The following is a 14718-nucleotide window of genomic DNA, read 5'->3' as shown; positions in this document are numbered from 1 at the left end:
GACAGATGTTACCAACACAGTGGAAGGAAATGACTGAAACCCAAGGATTGTTTGTCCTTAAAAATACAACTAATCGAAGTCATTGGGAAAAATACTTTCAACTTCAATCTCAGGGCCCCACATTCATTCGAGAACAGCCTCACTCATTTCATCATGTACAGACAGATACAGACACACACAAATACCAGTTTGCTTTTGCAACTATGCTCCACCGAGATCATTCTAACCATATCAGTAACGTGAACATCCTCCTCCCCAAAACAGCAGGCTGAACTGCTGCCACAAAATGGCTTTGCAAGAGCAGAGGTAGCAACAACCTGAGGAGAGTGAGCTGGTGCAGCAACATCAGAAACCCAGACAAATTCGTGCTGGGCTTCACTTAACCTGCAGCTCTATGGTAGCTAAGGGCTCTGTCAGTGAAGCTGACAGTGAAACAGTGATTTCACTGCTCGTAACACAAAATGAATCACAGGTTCTCCGCTGAAAGCTAATTAGATAAAGGACCATCTCCCAAAGGCTCACGCCGTGTGTATGACGACACCCCTATCACAGCCTCAGTGAGTGTTCAGCCTCTTGATGGTCCTGAGCAGTGAATAGCTGTAAGTCACCAAAACTGCCTGCACCCGGTCAAGGGAGAAGAGTGGATGATGAGGGGTGGGCCGGGGTGACAGCAGGCAGGGCAGCTAACAGATGCACAGTCCGTGATGGCCAGGCTGGCTCTCTCTGCCAAGGGGCTGGGACTGGCAGTGGAGGGGAACCCTGGGGAAGCTGGGATCACAGGTTGAGGGTGGGCAAGGCTATGACCCCACTGCAAAATGCTAGTGCCCACCTCGCACCTCTTTGCCCTCTCACTCTCATCGCCCGGCAGCAGCAGCCACCACCGCTGCGGTACCTGCTCCACCATCTCCCCCAGCTCAGCCCTGGCCCCTGCCTGGGGGCAGCGAAGTCTCCCCAAACCCGGGGAAGCTGTGGGTTCCTTGTGGCATGGGGAAAAGCCATGAAGGAAAGGACCGAGCGAGAAGGCAAACGGCTTCAGACAGTCTCTGCTCTGCAAGGCAGCTCAACGCCTGCTTGCCTTTGCTTCAGCCACCTCTAACTCAAGTGTAACAAACACCAAACGAGCAACAGCTCAATAACCTATACTTTGGTTGTATTACAAGCAAGTGAGACAAAAGTCACTTCAGAAGTTTAAAAGCACTGTAGTAGAAAAAGTAGCTAGGCAACTGGCGAAAAGGGAGGGGAAAACTATACTGAAGAGATGGGGGGGTGACAAGAAAAATCATTGCAAAGGAGTAACAGTTATGGTTACTCTAACCTTGTCCTTACTCCTTTTTTCTCCATGTATTAACATTTGAATGGCAACCTGCTCACACTTTCCTTCCTAAGTTAAATTGTGGTTTGTGAATAAAACACAGGACTGCTGGGTTACAACATGAGATGCCATGGAGCCATTGGAGCTGCACTTGAACAAGGCTGCGCTTTGTTCCTCCGCTGCCTCACTGCCTTCTCAAGAGGCATCTTTGAAAATCCCGGAGGTCAAGCCAGCAGGCATTAGAGCTTTATCATCACAGCAGACACGATCTTCCTGTCTTTTATGGGATAAAAAAATTACCCTAAACCACACACGCATACTTCTCAAGGGTCTTCTGCTTTGACTTGAGGCACTGCCCTGCCACAGGCTGGGTGGGAGAGGAAAGCCTACAGCGCTTGGTGGCAGCCATGGGTCCTGCCGGAGGCACCTTCCCCCGTCTTCGGCACAAATTAGCCCAAAATTTTAAAAATATCTAGTTTGGCCATTTTCTGCAAACCCCTGCATTAGTAAATAAAGAGTGTGAGATAGCTGAGCTACCCGAGCACGTGGAAAGCCGAGGTGCTGCACTGCAAACGCATGCAGGCGTTGAGTCACACAGTGCCTGTCAGGTCCCAGGTCATCACCGAACAACAATTTCTCTCTAATGCCTCCTCTGTGCAATTGCATCCCACCTGCCACTGAGACCTAACACCAGGACGTGCCGCTCCAGGCCCGCCAGACCTCGTCCCCTGGCTTGCAGGGGTGAGCCAGCTCCTCCATTTGTCTCCCGTCACGGCTTATTTCGTGCCTGTCGGGTACCACACTGCTCTGACTCAGCTGCCGGAGGGAGGAAGGCACGGCTCAGTCTGCGCACCGGCTGCTGCTCACGCTGCCATCGCCTGCCCTCACATAGGTTGCCTCTCCAACCCCTTGAAGGTTGCAACCCCCACATCGCCCACGCCGCCCCGCTGCCGCAGCTCGGGCAGAGGCGGGGTTCGTGCGAGCGCTCCTGCCCCCGCCCCAGGCCAAACCAAAGGTACTCGGGATCCTGGTGTTGCTCCGCACGCCCACGTTGTCCTGCATCAGCCAGACCCTTGGCAAGGGCTGCCTCGAGGTCCTCGGCACAGCCTAAACTGGCAGGGCAGCAGAGGGGAAGGGGGTGCCACAGATTTACCACCCACGTGGCTTATGCCAGAGCCCTGGGAAGCCAAGAAACCGCATTTGTACGCAGGGGGCTCTCGCTGACCCGCGGCGCACGGGTGGAGGCGGCAGTGGGGAATGGCCTCCCTGCCAGCCCCCTGCCAGCCGCCAGAGCAGCCACACACCTCCACCATCTCCCCTGTCCTCCAGGTTCCCCTCGGGAAAGGCGGGCCAAGTCCAGGCCAGGCGTGAGCAGCCCAAATTCATGGTGGGAATTAACCAGAGAGGCTTTGCCCAGAGGGGGAACAACTGTGCCGGTCTGCACTGCTTCGTTGCCTGGGCTAGGGGTTGCCAGCAAGGGCTGTGGTGGAAAGACTGGAAAGAAACCATCTGCCTGCAGCACGGGTCATTTACCTCAAAACTGCCCGAGATTGCCCAAAACTAGAACTAGCAGTGGCTTGGGCACAGCAGAGCTCGCAAACGCTGCAAGAAGAGTGCAACCACAGGCGTCATAAATTCAGGCAATTTCTGTTTTCAGCAAGTACTTGGCTGCAAGCAAACAGAGTGCAAGTAAACAGGAATGATTTAATTATCATATAAAAGTAATTAATTAGACACAGGAATCAACAAGGAGTCCTTCTCAAACACTGGTGGCACATTACTGTCAGTTGTAGAATACTTATCTGCAGACCTACATGAGCAAGAACAGACACTAGTTTCTACTCATAATGTAATACAATTATTTTGGCTTATTTTTTTTTTCCTTCAAGACAAACAAAAATAATGTTTAAAAGTGCGACCAGAGACCATAAAATAATTTCAAAGTAACATAAACCCAAAGCTGGGATTGATTCAGTGTTGCACTTATAAAAACAGGCTAATGATCAAATTAATCAGTGCTGTTAGTAGGAGGCTTGGTCCTTTCTGTTAGAGGGCTAGGGATGACTAACATGATGTTAGGTATGGGTTAGGCCACCACTGCTTGTAGCAGTTGGACTGAGGGACAGACTGTCTTCTCCCAGCTTCTTGCACCAGTTAGTGCGTGGCCCAGCATCCACCTAACACTTCGTGTGCTTCTTCTCCACTCTCCCTTCTGTCAGAAGCATGGAATGGGCAATTTCATCTGAAGTTAAGCATCTGAAGCCCGCGTTTGGGCTGTGATCCCATGACCAGCTGCCCACACAAACATCTAGCAATGATGCCTGAGGTGACTTAGGGCATGCAAGATATACCTGAGCTAGCAGTTATGACTGATGGGAGATCTGAGCCCAGCCAAAGGCATCTCCTCATCTCATCTCATCTCACCTTACAGCATCTCATGGCGCACTATGCATGGACAACTTAACCAAGGCAGTCAGTAGTCAGTTCAGCCTACAGGATGAGGCTGATTACCCTAAAGGCACTTGCTAGCTAGGTCAACTGCTCTGCTTGGCCATCCAAAACTACATCTCGACTCTTAAATTTAGATGGCTTAATCCTGAGCTGAATCCCACACACAGACCCTGCAGAAAGCAAGGGGACTGCAGATCCCTCATCTCCCCTGCAGATCCCTCATCTCCCCTGGGTCCTGCCTCTGAACTGGGTCCTGCCCACACGCTATCTTCAGATATTCATCAGAAACCTTGTGAGCTGCAGCAACCAGCTCCAGCCAGGGGACAGTTATAAAGCTGGGGGTTTGCTCTAAATTATTCACCTCAAGGAACTAACTGCCCAGTTCAGCATCAGCCCGTCAACCAGGAGACAATCCTTTCTTTCACACGCACAGCATGTCATGTATCTTACCTTACGTACTTACTGGGGATTTGAGCAATTTATTTTGAAAATTGAGGCATGTACCAATCTCAGTGCTAGCATTTTATGCAAGCTCACAGAAAAATAGTCAGACATCAGCTATCCAAGCCCCAGAAAACAAAGGGCTCCATTTAGATGCCTGAACGCAGGCATCTAGTGCCATTTGAGATGCCCTAAGGCACCCAAGATACACACGGGGTTGGCAGATATCACATAGGACCTATGGAAGCAGCAGCTGGAGATGTGGAGACCACGCAGGATACCCCAGAGTCTCTCAAACGGTACTGGATGCCAAAGCATAAGCAACCAAATTAAGTTCTAAAAAATTTTGTTTATGCTGAAGTCAGATGTACATCTCCCATATCTGACAAACACGTATCTTGCAGAGCAGCTAAGCAGCAAAAGAGCTACAAAAGAATTGCATCCTTATTTCAGGTCTACTGAGATCTGGCAGAACTTACAGACTGTGTTATGCACATATAATGCTCACTGAACCCCGTGAGCTGCTGTGATAACAATCTCTGCCAGCTCGCTGAATGGATTCCTTTCAGTTGCTGCCTCTGAAGTTATGTGGCTAGAACAGAGCTTCTGCAATATACCATTGCATCAGGAACACCGTTTTTTAGCTACAGGAGTGAGACAGCTGTCTGAAAAGATTCATGAGCTCAGAATTGATTATCAGACCGTAGGAGCGGAAGGTCATTGTGTCAAGGCTCCCGGCTACTGCAGTGAGAACGTACTACAAGCTAATCCTCTTATAAACACGTGCACTTCCATGAGGGAGAATACCTCTAATGACTTAAATCCAATTTTTATTCATTGGTGCACTGTTTATTACGACGAGGTTGTTATGGCACTACAGTCTTAACTGAGCTAGATGACAGAAGAAGAGTATACAAGTCTTTCATCTGCAGTTAATAAATCTGGTATCCCATGAAAGCTGCGTATGTCCTTCTTGAATTCCAATCTCAGGATCCAGCATTAAACTATGTACCATATGTATTTCCAGCAATTAGTGTTAAATGAGCATGACTAGATAGATTAGTAATTTTCTGGACTGTCAGCAAGGAGTACTGACACGATTTTTGCTTTTGAAGGAATTATTTCTACTGGAACAATCACTGCCCAGGTTAAATGGGAGAATATTCCTCCATACATTTTTTGCATAAACTAATTAATCTAATTAAGAGACTTAAGTGGTTAAAACCCAGAAAATATGACTTGTCTTTGGATTTTATTATCAAGGAATTTAATGAGAAACAGTTAGTTGTATGTAACAGCATACACCTTCCTGTCCAATTTAGAACTCCATGTCATTTTTCCATAACACGCACTTTAAACAGCCGCCGTCCTTGGGCACAGGTTACGTGAGTGGATACTGCCATCTAGGCAGGCTTTGGGGAGCAGCACCTATTTTAGAACAGTCTTTGCCAGGGAAAAACATTCTTATTATCCAAAACGGAGGAGAAAGGAACATTTTTTTATACTTTTAAAAAACGACACATCACCACTCACTGAAAATACAAAACCTGCACCTCAACCAGACTGTAGTAGTCCCATTAAGAGCACATATTTTCTACATTTATTAAGAAATGTATTATTCCATACACGCAACTTGAATTTAAGATCTGCACTAAATTACAAACTGCTTTTATCTATGAAAACCACAAATACAAGTATATAGTATTAAGGCTATTAATTATCAAAGCACATTTTACTATGGCAATACTATAATTGTATCTATTTTACATGCTTTGAAATATAGTAACAGTACATTTTTAGAACAATTACTAAAATATCTATTGATTTTCTACAAAGATTTAAAACCATTTTTCTTCATAAAACCAAAATAGTTTCCATCCAGCACAAAAAATATAAAATACATAATCCATCTATCTTATTTAAAACAATAAACAAATTCTATACACAGCATTTACAGGACACGTACAGACAGAAGACCTGACTAATAATGTCATTTCAATTAGAAACATTAACAAATAGCTTTATTATCAGTTGTGGGATTCTGTAGGGAACGTACGAACTAAGAACGCAGAATCTTACACAAAATGGGAGTAGCTTATCATTTAGCACCTTTCATCTGTACAAGCTCTTTGAACGCGGGTTTTTGAATGGAGTTCTGCTGGAGGGCAAGCATCGCCCCACGCTACAAACAACGAACCACTCTACAAGGACCACTCCTGAGGTTTGGGAGAGTGAGATGAGAGTTGGCTAGGAGCCCTGAGGAGCACACCACTTTTAGATGCAGTGCGTGCACTTGGGCACCCGTAACCAAGGACATTGTCCCAAAGGCCAGATTTCCCTTAGGTTTCAGTGGATCTGCTCGATTAACAGCCTCCCAGATCATCAGAATGGGTGATGGAGGGGCGGGGGGGGCAATATCCACTGACATGCAGAGTGAAGTTATCCTCCTGAGCTTCCTCCCTGGCATGTTTCAGCCGTCACCTTGAGGACTGCCCTGAACAGGTTTGTATACAAAGGCATTCTTCTTTCTCCCTGAAAGATCCCTCTGAATAATGGAAATGTCGTTATCTGGCTACTGGCATACATCTTCCCACCCCTCCCCTCCTTGCCCCATATAATAAGAAGCAAGGCAACATGAGATGATTGATTTGTACAGAGAGCAAAGCAACCAAAAAGACAAGGAACTGCTGAATTCACACTCAATTTAGGTGGTGGAAAAATGAGCAGAGCTGGTACCAAAGGAATTCAGTAATAAGCTTTGAAACTACTGTGCTGGAAGAAGATCTGCTGCCCTTTGAGCAGTCCTGGAATGTAGGACAAGAGAGGATAATTTTCACAACATCTTTGCTGTGTCCTTGGCTTGTCATACGGAAAAGAAGGGCATTATTAAAAATTAAATGAACCTCCACTGAGCTCAGAAACTCTCAGTCTGAAATGTTGGACTCCTTTTTGCACTTAGGGATGTTCAGTGCCCTTTATACTAGCACAGAAAAAATAAACATTCAGGTTTAATTTTAAAGTAGAATCTTTTTGGTAATTTTGTACTTCTGTGTCCTGGTATGTGCGCTGCCTCTTCTCCCACCACTGGCATGAATATGTCAGTGTACTGTTATCTTTTGTGATAAACTGGCACATTTTGCACAACTGCTTAGCAGCAGAAACATTCCATATCTAGAGAAAAATAATTAAACAAAGATATTGCAGCAAAGATGTACCAATGGAGCTCCCAACTATAGCAAGAAAGCAAAAAAATCTCTCCTCCCTTCTCAAGAAAAATGGAGTTTTCATTTCCCTTGTAGGAAGGAAAATCAGTATTTGGGACTATTTTACATAGAGCCACTCAGCCGAAAGACACCTAATGACACTGGTTAAAGGAGGTCTCAGTCAGACCAGAAGCACAAGTTGGTCTGTCTGTCTAAGGTTTATTTTGTTGAAAATACAGTCACATTCAAATAACTTCTTTGGGTTTTCTCAAAACAATAACAAAGCCAAGAGACAACATGTGCATAATATGTTTTATTGAATAAAATCCTGCTTCTAATATTTACACGGTGAAATTTAGAGATGTAACCTAGTGAAGTATGGCAATGTGTAACATTCATATGACATCCGGAATATCTTTAAATACACCTGAAACTACTTATTATAGCAATCACCTGCCCATCACTGATTTCATAATTAAGGAAGATTTGAACTTTCTGAAGAATAGCCAAGATGAATATTAAGGATAGTTGAGTTCAGAGCAAACAGTCCGCTATGTGAATTCCAAACCCAAAAGATCTGAGTAAAGTGTCAAGAGTTTTGAAGGTGGCTTCTGTATTTCCTTGTTGTTCTTCTCATCTCTGCAGAAGATGACAAAATAAATTACAAATCTTAAGGCTGAAAGTAATATCCACAACTTAAACACACAGCGCCCTCCATGGTTATCTTACTTTTAAAATTTTTAATGTCCTTTTAATTGCAAGGTGTGTGAACTCTAACAAAATACTTACTTATTATGTATTAAAAACTATATTAAAATTTTAAAGCTGCCAAGGCAGACACGCAGAAATTAGAAATGCTGCAACTGATATCTAGTGTCAAGACAACATTAATCACCACCATTTACGCAAAATCTTTACGATGAAGTGTCTTCCCTCCCACGCTAGCATGTTAAGCGGTTACGTTGTTTTTTCAAAGCTCTACTAGATATACTATCAATCTACTATTACAGTGAAAAGGTGTCTTGTAAAAAACCTATAGTCGATACCTTTTCTATTTATAGGGTTTTTTTAAAAGATAACTTCATTACTCCTGATCTTGCATGAATTCTCAGCAAGGTTTGAATGCAACTACAGACTTGCAACAGCCATCCTAACAGATGAACTCATAGCACTAGTAGACTTGTTATCTTCTATTTGGACTACTCACTGTTTGTGACTAAGACATGATTCACTGGCCATTTGCATGATTTTTGCCATCCAGCGGGAAAACATTCTAAACCAGGAATGTTGTGTCCCATTCAAGCCTCTGGAGGTTGTTTATTCTAGTGGGTTACAGACCGCACATTATAAAAGGTGAGCAGTCTAGCCTGCCACATTTGGTGTTCTGTGTTGAAAAAACCCCTGGTTGTTAGTCTCAGGTTAAAAAGAAGTGATCTTGCACAGTCTCTCATATTTTATTTACCAAACAAGGAGAGGAATTACATTTTTTCTGTGCCTCAAGTTAACCTGTGTGAAGCCCTGCCTAATAACCAGGAGTGCAAAGAACAGACAGTTACTAACCGAAGTATCTACCAGGTCCCTTCCTGCTTCCCAGCACAACGTACTGCTTGCGATAGGGAAAGCATTGCCGTCATTTGCAAGTCTCTCCCAAATGGAGCACTGGTTCTGAGCAAACTGTATTGGATGTCATAATACAACTTCAAATACATGCTTGGAAAGAAAAATAAATTTAAATCAACCTCCCAGCATCCCCTAATGTCGCCTAACCTGTAAGCACCAAGATTAAACTTTCCATAAAATAGTTCCATAGTGAAGTTCAGTGTGATAACTTTGTTTTAGAGACTAAATTTGTAATAGTAATGGTGTCTCTACACATACACACACACTCTCATGGAGGTAAACTGTCACCTGGCAGAGACAGCTTTAAAATTTAGAATTTGACAAGAAAATAGAATATGCAAATGTGGTAGAAAAAGCTGCAAAAGGTAACAGAAAATCACTTGGCTATTTGCCATTTCTATGCTATAGCCACCCCTCAATACTTTATTTTATATTATATTTTATAAAATTTGTGGCTGTTTTCTTCTGTTTCTTCTTTTATCTTTTTTTTTTCCCCCTTCCCAAATGAACAGCCAGACACTGTTCCATCTATCCAGGAAACGTGTATCCATCCTAATCTCACTGCTTCTTTTCTCTTTATCTTTTTTCCAACTACAAAGAGTTATCTGGAACACAGCTGCCTACCTGGAAGCTATTTCTTTTACAGCTAACATAGCTATAAATTTTAATAACTAAGAAGCTGTTGAAAGATACAGATTTTGCTCTTGCCTGTCTCATTGGTGAGGTATACTATATGCCTTGTCAAACTCTGTCTTTGAGCAGGAAAACCATCTGTACTGTCAATCTCAAGATAAGCAACTATGCCTGTGTGAGAGACTGTCAACACAGGTTGAATAAAACCAAATGTACATTAAGATAATAAGGCTAAGTTTAGAAATGATTGACTGCAGCATCCCGCTTGAGATCCTTGAGACCCTGCATTAGCCTCAGACACAAAGCAGTAAGTTAATTCAGGAGCCTGAGAGGAACCTTTCTGGGTACGAGGTACTTTTGTACACACAGACAAACATATTTCAGGGAGGGTTCTGTTTGTGCTTTTTTAAGGAAGATGCAGATTGATTCTTTGTTAGGTGAGAAATACTTACTTGTGTGAGTAAGGACACAACGATTTTGACACACCAATAACTTAAGGAAAAACATACTGTAACAGGTAAAAGTAAGTTTGGAGTTAGCATCCCCATGCTTTAATATGGAACCTGTTTCCAGGTCTGAAGAGCACTTTCAAGCAGTGGTAGACCAGGAAACATTACACAACTTTGTGCCATCCAGTAACAAGGGGAGGGAATCATACCACTGCAGACTTCACGAAATGAAGCGGCAGGTAGCTTCCCAGTAAAACTACAGAGATCTCAGGCCATGTTAGAAAGGGTAATCTGATATATACCATTGATATATTTGACAACTATCACTTGGTTGGTTTTTTTCCCCACAACCTGCCTGAAAGCAAAGGAAGAAGCAAGCTCTAAATTGTCGATTAAGGGGGGAAAAGGAGGAGGTAGCCAGCCATGCTACTAGGTTGTATCTAAGAGAAATGACTTAAAACATAACAAAAGCAACAACTTAGCCAGCTTGGCCATTTCTGTAACTCAAAAGCCAACCCTACATCCCTCTTCACCATGGGGAACTGCTAGTTCCTCTCCCTCTCCAGCAGTAGGACAGAAGGGGCCCAACTTTCCTAACAGCCAGAAGACTATGGCTGTGCTCAAATCCACACAAACTGTAACACCATTTCTTAGAAAAGATATCCCTGTCTCCCTATACATGAGGCAATTTGGAACACGTTAACCTCATCAGTCTAGACCGATGGCAAGAAACGTCACTGATAAACGTTACACTGAGTACAAAAAGCAGCAAATGTAAAGCAATCCTTCCATTTCTCAGAAACATAAATGCATTATCTTATACGCAAACTCTGTGGAGTAGACTGCAGAATGGAGATCTACCTTAACTGCTGTGTCAAGCACATAAGACCAACTACCTAGTACAGTAGAGAAAAATAAGGCACCACTCCCCTGAAATGTGCCATACGACAAAGGAACATTAAGGTTCCTTCTTAGGAAAACCTTTGAGTGCCTCATTCTGTAACACTAGTATCTAGTCATACCAACCAAAAGATGTGGTGTTATGGGCCACGCCATCAGTATGTTTTCTTAGGCAAATCAGAAAGCAGTTTTCTGTGTCTTTACACTGTTTTCCAGACAGCCCCTAATAAACCAGCTCCTAGATATGCTAAATCCACGTTTTCAGCTGGCCAATAGCCTCCTCTGATATTGCTGCAGGGTGCAGCCCACAGGAGAAATGTAAATATGAATGCAGATGACTTTTCCAAGTTTTAGTCCATGTTACCTCCCCAGAAAGGTTTAGCGTGGACTTCCAGTGTGGAAACTGGATTGTGTGTAAATTCACTGCAATCTCAGAACCCGCTTCTTTTTCCTCATACCTCCTTCACTTTACCATCCTATGGAAGAACGGGGCTTAAACCAAGTCTCTGAAACACCAAATGTCCTCAGTGTGTCTCCCTCTACTTACACATGGGCAAGATTATTTGGTCCTTTGGTTTCCTTTGGAAAGGAACAGAACAGAGGCTACCCAGCGTGGCCCAGCAACTCGCGTGAACGAGCTGAGACTTCTCATTCTCTTTAGGAGAGCTCCACTGACTGTATTACAGATGTGCCAAACAAAAAAGAAAAAAAGGCTTTAATAAGTTTAGTTCAACTCAGATATAAGGCAAGGAGAACTGTCATGAAAAAGACAGCATTTACCACATGCTCTGCAAAACAGATCACTACATTCTTCAGTTTTAAGCCTAAGGAAATGCTCTGGTATGTGAATAATGGGTGATTTTGGAGAAATATTGTAAGTAGAACTACACTATTTTTCAAAGACACTGCCTTACTGGTAGAGTTCCCATTTCGCCTACAGGAGCTCCACTATCAGCTATTGAGGCAAACAAAAAGAGTGAAATGCAAAAAGTTGTCCTGAAAGTAAGTATGCATATAAATGTGATTAACATTAAGGTATTGACAACCTTCTATCCCTGGCCCTAAATAGAATTCACAGCTTAAGGTATAGGTAAAACGGACACAAGAGGGCACCCCTAATATAGGGCCCACCTTGGCCCTCCTGTCTTCGGTGTCCACATGTTAAAAAAAACCTGACTGCCTATTACAGGATCTCCTTATTCCACAGGCAAACAGGCTTCTTGTTTTCTTCTTTTCTTTTCAGTTCAGAAGTACAAGGCCCATCAAGACTCAATCTCAAAAATATGCTACTCGATTCACGTAATTAAAGGAAGTAGAGAACACAATCCATTGACACATTTCCTAACTATTTATTTAACTTTGGTCATTAAACATGAGAAGTTCTCTCGCAGCAACGCACAATACTCTCTGAAGTCCTGGCTGGCCACTGCACAGTCTAATGCTGTTTAGTATTATATTACAATAAAATGAAAGGCAAAAGATGTTACAGACTCTGATTAATAAACACGTAATAGAAATATATGCTACTTCACATACTTGGTGCCTGAAGGGCTCTGCAAACAGAAATCTTCAAGCATGGCCAAATTACATAAAAGATTATAAAGAAAAATTATTTTTAGAATAAATATTAAATAGAAGCCTTATAATTTTATTTGAACAGAACTCTAAGATACTACAGATACTTCATTTATTTTCAATGCTCTGTGTATGTTTGCAGTGCAGTGCCTACATTCGGTGTAAAATGGGCCTTATTAGTACCTTACAGGATTACAGGCCACCCTGAATAGTGAAAAAATACAGCATTTTACAATATGCTTTGCCTATGAAATAATTGTAAGTGTTCTAATAAGGGTGAAAATATATTCTGTGCATTACTATTCCTTTCACCTTTCACTTCACATTCCTTTCACTTCTGAGGATAAAAGACATTTAATTTTCAGATTGATTAAGTAAGGTAATTAAACACCAACTTTGATGACACTACTTAAATATATTCAGATGCCTTTAAGACCGAAGGCCCAAAGCATTAAGAGGCAAATAAATAAGTAAATAAATAAGTAGTACTTTAGCCCCAAACTTTACAATCACTCTGTCAGAATCCTTACAGGCAAACTGTCAGTATAAGACATTATTTCTCACCTTTACTACTGCTCAGTAGTTAATCATTTTTCGAAGAGCGTCATAGCATTTCCATTTGTCTGGGATGTAGAAAGGCTCAAAAATGTGAGGGAAAGGAGTGTCATAGCCACATACTCTTGAAATAGGAGCTTCTAAATTCAAAAAGCATTCCTCCTATTAACAGAAATACAGAATAAATGTTAGTGAGGCCATTATTTTCAGGAGTCTTGCATCACAAATTGAGGTCGAATGAACTCTGCCAGACTGACAGTCCTGGAAACTCAAGTTTTCTATTTATATCACAGTATAAGTAGTCCAGACCAGAACAGTGCTTCCTTTTGCCCAAAGGTCCATATTAAAATAACAACTTGTATTAATGTTATTTTCATTTTCTACATGTGTGCTGCATTAAATCATACGCAGGTTATATTTAGTACATCTGCTATACATCCAGAAAAGTACTGCCAAGAAACAAATATTTTAGGAACAAAGGAATAAATGTTTCTTTCCTGTACCATTTTTAAACATATAGAAAAATTACATAATCTCAGAGTGTGCATTATTTGTTGGATACATGAACATCATATGCAAACTTCTTTGACCCCTTAGATTATTAAGACTCTGAGAAGCATTAAGCAGTTATGGAAATTAGGAATTTGAACTCAAGTTGATTTGCATATCGTCAACCCCTGAGTCAAATCCACGCTCTGCAGAAACCCCCACAACTTGTGTTCTATTCAGAGATCGGATTTGACAATGACTGTGAGAGTTTCATTACTCAACCTAGTAGGGCACAAAATATTACAAATACCCCACACTAATCCGAAAGTAACCTGTGGAAATATGTGTAACATTACCAGCTTTAATAACAAAATAAAAAGTGGGGTTTCAATCTTCCTGCTCCCAAGTACCAGAGTGATGGCATGGACCATGAAAATTCGCAAGTAGATGAAGAAGTAACTTTGCCAGATCAAACTGACGTCGATGCTAATTATCAGCTTCTTTTATCCCCCTATTTTTAGCATATGTATTTGCTTTCCAGAGCAGACAAATGAAGAGACAAAACATATCTCCTCCTGGCCTCTCCTTTATGGACTGCAGCAACTGAGACATCCTGGCCAACTTCCCATGTACTTGGCTCAGCAAAATGGAAGGTGAAGGATTATCTAACAGTTCTTTTCCACCAGGCCCACAAGGAAAACAGGCAAAGAGCTGCAGCAAAGTGCTAAGTATTTTCTCAGACTGATGAACTAATGAACTGATGAATGCACGTTGTCTTGCAGTCAATGGCAGCCTAACTTTAACTTACTGTTCCTTCTATACATCACGATATTTGGCAGTATAGGAGGTACTCATAACACACACTGAGATTATAAACTTTTGCTCCAGCTACCACTTCGGTGCATTGTGAAGCAATGTATTTCTGGAAGACAGATGGAAGTAAAAAGTCCAGGAGGTCGTGTGATTGCATACAGTGTCAATACATTTAATAGAATAGAAAACTTCAGAGTCTGAATAGGTCTGAGGTAAAAATATATGCAAATAATATAAAGATTTTTTTGAGTTCCATTTTCAGTCACTCCTTTGTAAG

At 42.3% G+C, this 14718-nt stretch overlaps 1 protein-coding gene across 2 annotated transcripts in view; it reads right to left on the bottom strand.

Annotated features, from left to right (window-relative positions):
• Positions 1 to 5781: 5781 nt before the first annotated feature.
• The window catches only part of BCKDHB (branched chain keto acid dehydrogenase E1 subunit beta), a 130375-nt gene continuing 121438 nt past the window's right edge, over positions 5782 to 14718 (bottom strand). For both annotated transcript variants that reach the window (XM_054819399.1, XM_054819400.1), the window contains 2 exons: positions 13149 to 13301; positions 5782 to 8046 (listed from right to left, as the gene is read on the bottom strand). In XM_054819399.1, the coding sequence (XP_054675374.1) occupies positions 13161 to 13301 (141 nt within the window). In that variant the 3' untranslated portion in view covers positions 5782 to 8046; positions 13149 to 13160. The remainder of the gene's footprint in view (positions 8047 to 13148; positions 13302 to 14718) is intronic.

This window comes from Grus americana, chromosome 3, assembly GCF_028858705.1.
Source record: "Grus americana isolate bGruAme1 chromosome 3, bGruAme1.mat, whole genome shotgun sequence".
Lineage (NCBI taxonomy): Eukaryota > Metazoa > Chordata > Aves > Gruiformes > Gruidae > Grus > Grus americana.
The sequence above is the reverse complement of the archived record's forward strand: the minus strand, read 5'-3'. Positions and strand labels throughout refer to the sequence as shown.